At 30.9% G+C, this 4,048-nt stretch overlaps 1 protein-coding gene across 1 annotated transcript; it reads right to left on the minus strand.

Moving 5' to 3' along the window:
• Positions 1 to 665: 665 nt before the first annotated feature.
• LOC18009250 lies at positions 666 to 1,834 on the minus strand. Its single transcript, XM_006391488.2, has 2 exons — positions 1,629 to 1,834; positions 666 to 998 (listed from the first exon to the last, which is right to left on the minus strand). The coding sequence occupies exons 1-2, from the start codon at positions 1,762 to 1,764 to the stop codon at positions 838 to 840; spliced, it is 297 nt and encodes a 98-aa protein (XP_006391550.1). The 5' UTR covers positions 1,765 to 1,834; the 3' UTR covers positions 666 to 837.
• Positions 1,835 to 4,048: the final 2,214 nt, after the last annotated feature.

A 4,048-nucleotide genomic window follows, 5' to 3' on the forward strand; every position in this document is an offset into this window, starting at 1 on the left:
CCATTCTATATCACACATATCCCACGAGCAAAGAATACGAAGGCAGACAACATAGCACGGAGTGCTCAGATCTATCATTTGGATGTAATGTATGTAAACTCGACACCACTGGTTTGGATTTCTCAATCGTTCTAGGTATTTAGGCTGTTGACAAAAATGGATAATCGTAGGCAATCATCCACCCAACCTGATCCATAAGTATTAGTTTTTTTTTGGATAACCGTGAGCATCCCAAAGGCTGACTAGGCCCAAAGACTAATCCTACGAGACCTTGCATCTGGATACGCGTTTGGAAATATTCTAAATTTAAAGCACGGATAGGTGACCAAAGGGACTCAAACTCAGGAATCTTCCACTTGGAAGTTACCATCAGACCCGGCTCAAGAGGGGTGGGCAGAGGTGCGATGGCCCATAGGTCTAATTTGAAAAAATAAAATTCTTATAAAATGGATCGATATTTGAAAAATAATTTCTAAAAAGTCCATATTGTTCTAAAAATTTCGTTTAGAAAAGGTCATATTTAAAAAAATATTACTTTAAAATAATTTTTAAATACAAATTGTTGATGTTAAATTAATATAAAGGATCTAAACTTTTTTTTATTGCCCTAGAGCTCTTATAACTTTTGGACCGCGGCTGGTTACCACTAGGTCAAGACAACTTAGTTTCCATAAGTATTAGTTCGTTCATTGATTCATAGTAGGTGACAAACATTCGTCTAAACATCACTATTATTCTACAAAATTCAGACAAGAAATAAAATTAGAAAACTTTATTGCATGCAACTTCATATTTGCGACACACAAGCACAAAAATGAAGTACTAGTTGAGTGCTAATTAAGGAGATTGAGAAACAGGGATATTAGTCCCTGGAGGACGAGGACGTCTGCATGGTTGTCCTCTCGTCCAGTACTTCGAAGACAATATTGCTGCTGGAGATGTTCCACATGAGTTTGAGGGTGGTGTCCACACAACGCGCTTAGGTGGTCCATAGAAGGCTAAAACAATTTAAATAAAATTATAGCTCTTGTTATAAAATTAAAATTTTGTAAGAAAATCATAATCAAAGTAATGATAATGAAAACTGATGATATAGAAAAATGATTATAAAACGATAAGAACTTGTAGCATAATGGTTTTTGCTATTGGGAACCTTACATTGCCACCGGAATTCAGACTCGTTTATACATATACTTTAATTTCATGCATTTCTTATATATATACAAAGAGCTCAAACATCTGAAATTGAACTATATAAAATTATATGCTTAATTTTGGAAAACAAAAGGGTGCCCTGCTAATTTTCACAACAAATAAAGCACGACTCATATTTAAAACATATATATATATATATATATATATATAATGGTACTCTAAACCCTAAACCCACAGGCTGGTAAATTAAGAAAAAATTTGTGAGCTTGATTTAAAAACGTACTTCAAGTTCGAATTCTTCGTAATATTTTGTTTCTTTAATGGTTAATGTATTGAAAAATGTAAAATATTTAGAGAGTCTGTTAATAGAGATAGAGAAGCAGAGGATAAGTTAGTTAACAACATCATTTAGCTCTATTGAAATGAAAACATCATTTGATAGATTTAGCACAAAAAAAAAAGAAAAAACTTACTAAGTTTACGGCCTGTAGATTCAACAACTCCAACTTGAGAGGACAAAGTGAAAAGTATAAAAAGCAGTGGTAACACAAGTGCAGCAATATTTGACGACTTCAAACCCATTTTCTTATTCGTTGCGTTTTTGCTCATCGTGATGTAACAAATATATAGCTATTTTTGAGTTTCTATTTTAAGCAGCATTTTGACAAGTGAACGCGGTTTCTATAATATCTATAAGATTCCTTGTTGAAGAACGAATGGGTAGAGAATTGAAATTAAGAGATAAGTGTTTTGTCCTTTCTTTTGGAAAAAAGCGAAGTACGCGACTTCTTTGCCCATTTCATATTAGTCGAGAAGAATAGTCCAAAAGTTGAGCCGACTGATAGTGTCTGTCAGACTGTCACTATATATATACCGACTAATAATTTTGACTTGTGTAGAAAAAAATTAAAAGTAAAACAACGACTACTCATACACCTTACATTCGAGTGCCACTACTAATGATCGTTGAATTGGTCATCATACTTTTCTCAATCTCAAAATATGCATATATATATATAGAACCGTGCTTAATGAACAAAAAATAAGGCATTTGCCTTAGGCTCTTTTAATATTAAGCAAGTTTTAGGGCCTCTAATTTTTGTATTTTTATTTAGTATATTGGTTGGTGTTCAAAAAAAAAAAATTAATATATTTGTTAAGATATATTTTTGTGTTATTTTTTTGGTTGAAAATTTATTATAAATTAATAAAAAGCATTAGTACTTTATAATATCTTATAAAATAATATTTAAATCTGATTTACAACTTATATTTTTTTAGAAATAATTAAAGCAAAATGGAAAATTTTTCTTGTCATTTGCCTTAGGCCCCTAATACTCTAAGCACGGCACTATATATATATATATATATATATATAACCAAAAATAAAAAATAAACAATAAACAATCATACGAAACACTTGGACCAAATTCGGAGTCAGTTGACCCTATATGTATTACTGTGCTAACATTAACAACAGAAAAATAAACGGAATAATTACATCAAATGACAATTTCTAAACTTTCTATAGAAATATATTTTCTATAGCACTTAACTTTTACTCCAAACATTTAACATTTTCTTTTGTCAGAAAATATATATATCTCTTTTCTTACTATATTGTACCGTAATTACAGGTTAACTGGTCAAAATTTGACGTATACAGTAACCAAAGTATTACATCCTAAATATACCTTTTTAAAGTGTCTAAATACTAAAGAAAGTATAAATAAGTGACAATCTATATATGCCGAACTCCCAAAATAAAATAGCCCACCTTATAAAATACAAATGTATCTACAACATTACACACCATTGTAATACAACAATAGAAAAAAAAAACTAGCTCACGAAATTTAAGTTCCCAAACATAGTATATATCATATAAAATTGCTAACAAGCTTTTAAAGTGACTGTTTCTAACTATTTTTCTTTATCAATTCTATCACTATGTTGTGATCTCATATATATTTAAATTAACTTAGTGAAATGTATTTTCTATAAGATTTATCATGATATCAAAGCCAATAATATATTATCCTTAGTGAAGTATTTTCCCTACAAACTTGTCTTCTTGCGTAGCGGTATGCATGGGACCAGAAGAGATAAACAATTTTGTTTTCTACGAATATCGGAGGTAGGGGTTCTCCTTCAACGTCACATTCAAAAGTGACTATGTTTAAACACTCCGGCTTTGCCGTGAAGTTATTTCGACGCATTTGAGGTTTGTCCCAAAATTTGCTGTCCATCTTTCATGATGATCTATCTGCTTTATTTTTAATTGCTTTTAATTTGTATTGTAACAATATTAGAGGATGCTTAATTCCCTCTATGTGTACTTTGAATGTTTGATTTAAGGAAAAACGATTATGACAAAAAAATAAAATTGAAAAGTGAAGAAGATTCTAAAGACAATAAAATGTTTTTTTTCTGAAGATGACATGGTGATGTTAAAACTTTTTTTTGGTGAGAAAAAGTAGAATAAAAATGGTAAAACTATAGATTTATTTAAGAAAGAAACCTTTTTTTAAGAATATTACCACCAAAGGAACATTTTCAAGTTTTCATGTCCACAATAGACACCTAAGTGTTTTGGGGCACTTTTCTTATATTTTGCTCCAATATTTGACTTTCATGTCCTTTCTTTATTTTTACCCCGTTATTTCTTTTACTATTTTCATCATCCTACCTCGTTTACTCAACCTCTCTCTTCCGACTCCTTCCCACCGACCCCACCGTCTGCAAATCAATCCCTTTGTTCTGCCTCCGATATCTTTTTCAATAATATGTTATTAACCCTTACCATTATTAACCATTTCCCATCTCATAATTTTGTAATTCCCAGTGGTGTCGCCTCTGTTAATCGTGTGTTCTTTACAATTATCCTTGACAT

This window comes from Eutrema salsugineum, unplaced genomic scaffold, assembly GCF_000478725.1.
Source record: "Eutrema salsugineum unplaced genomic scaffold, Eutsalg1_0 scaffold_9, whole genome shotgun sequence".
Classification (NCBI taxonomy): Eukaryota; Viridiplantae; Streptophyta; class Magnoliopsida; order Brassicales; family Brassicaceae; genus Eutrema; species Eutrema salsugineum.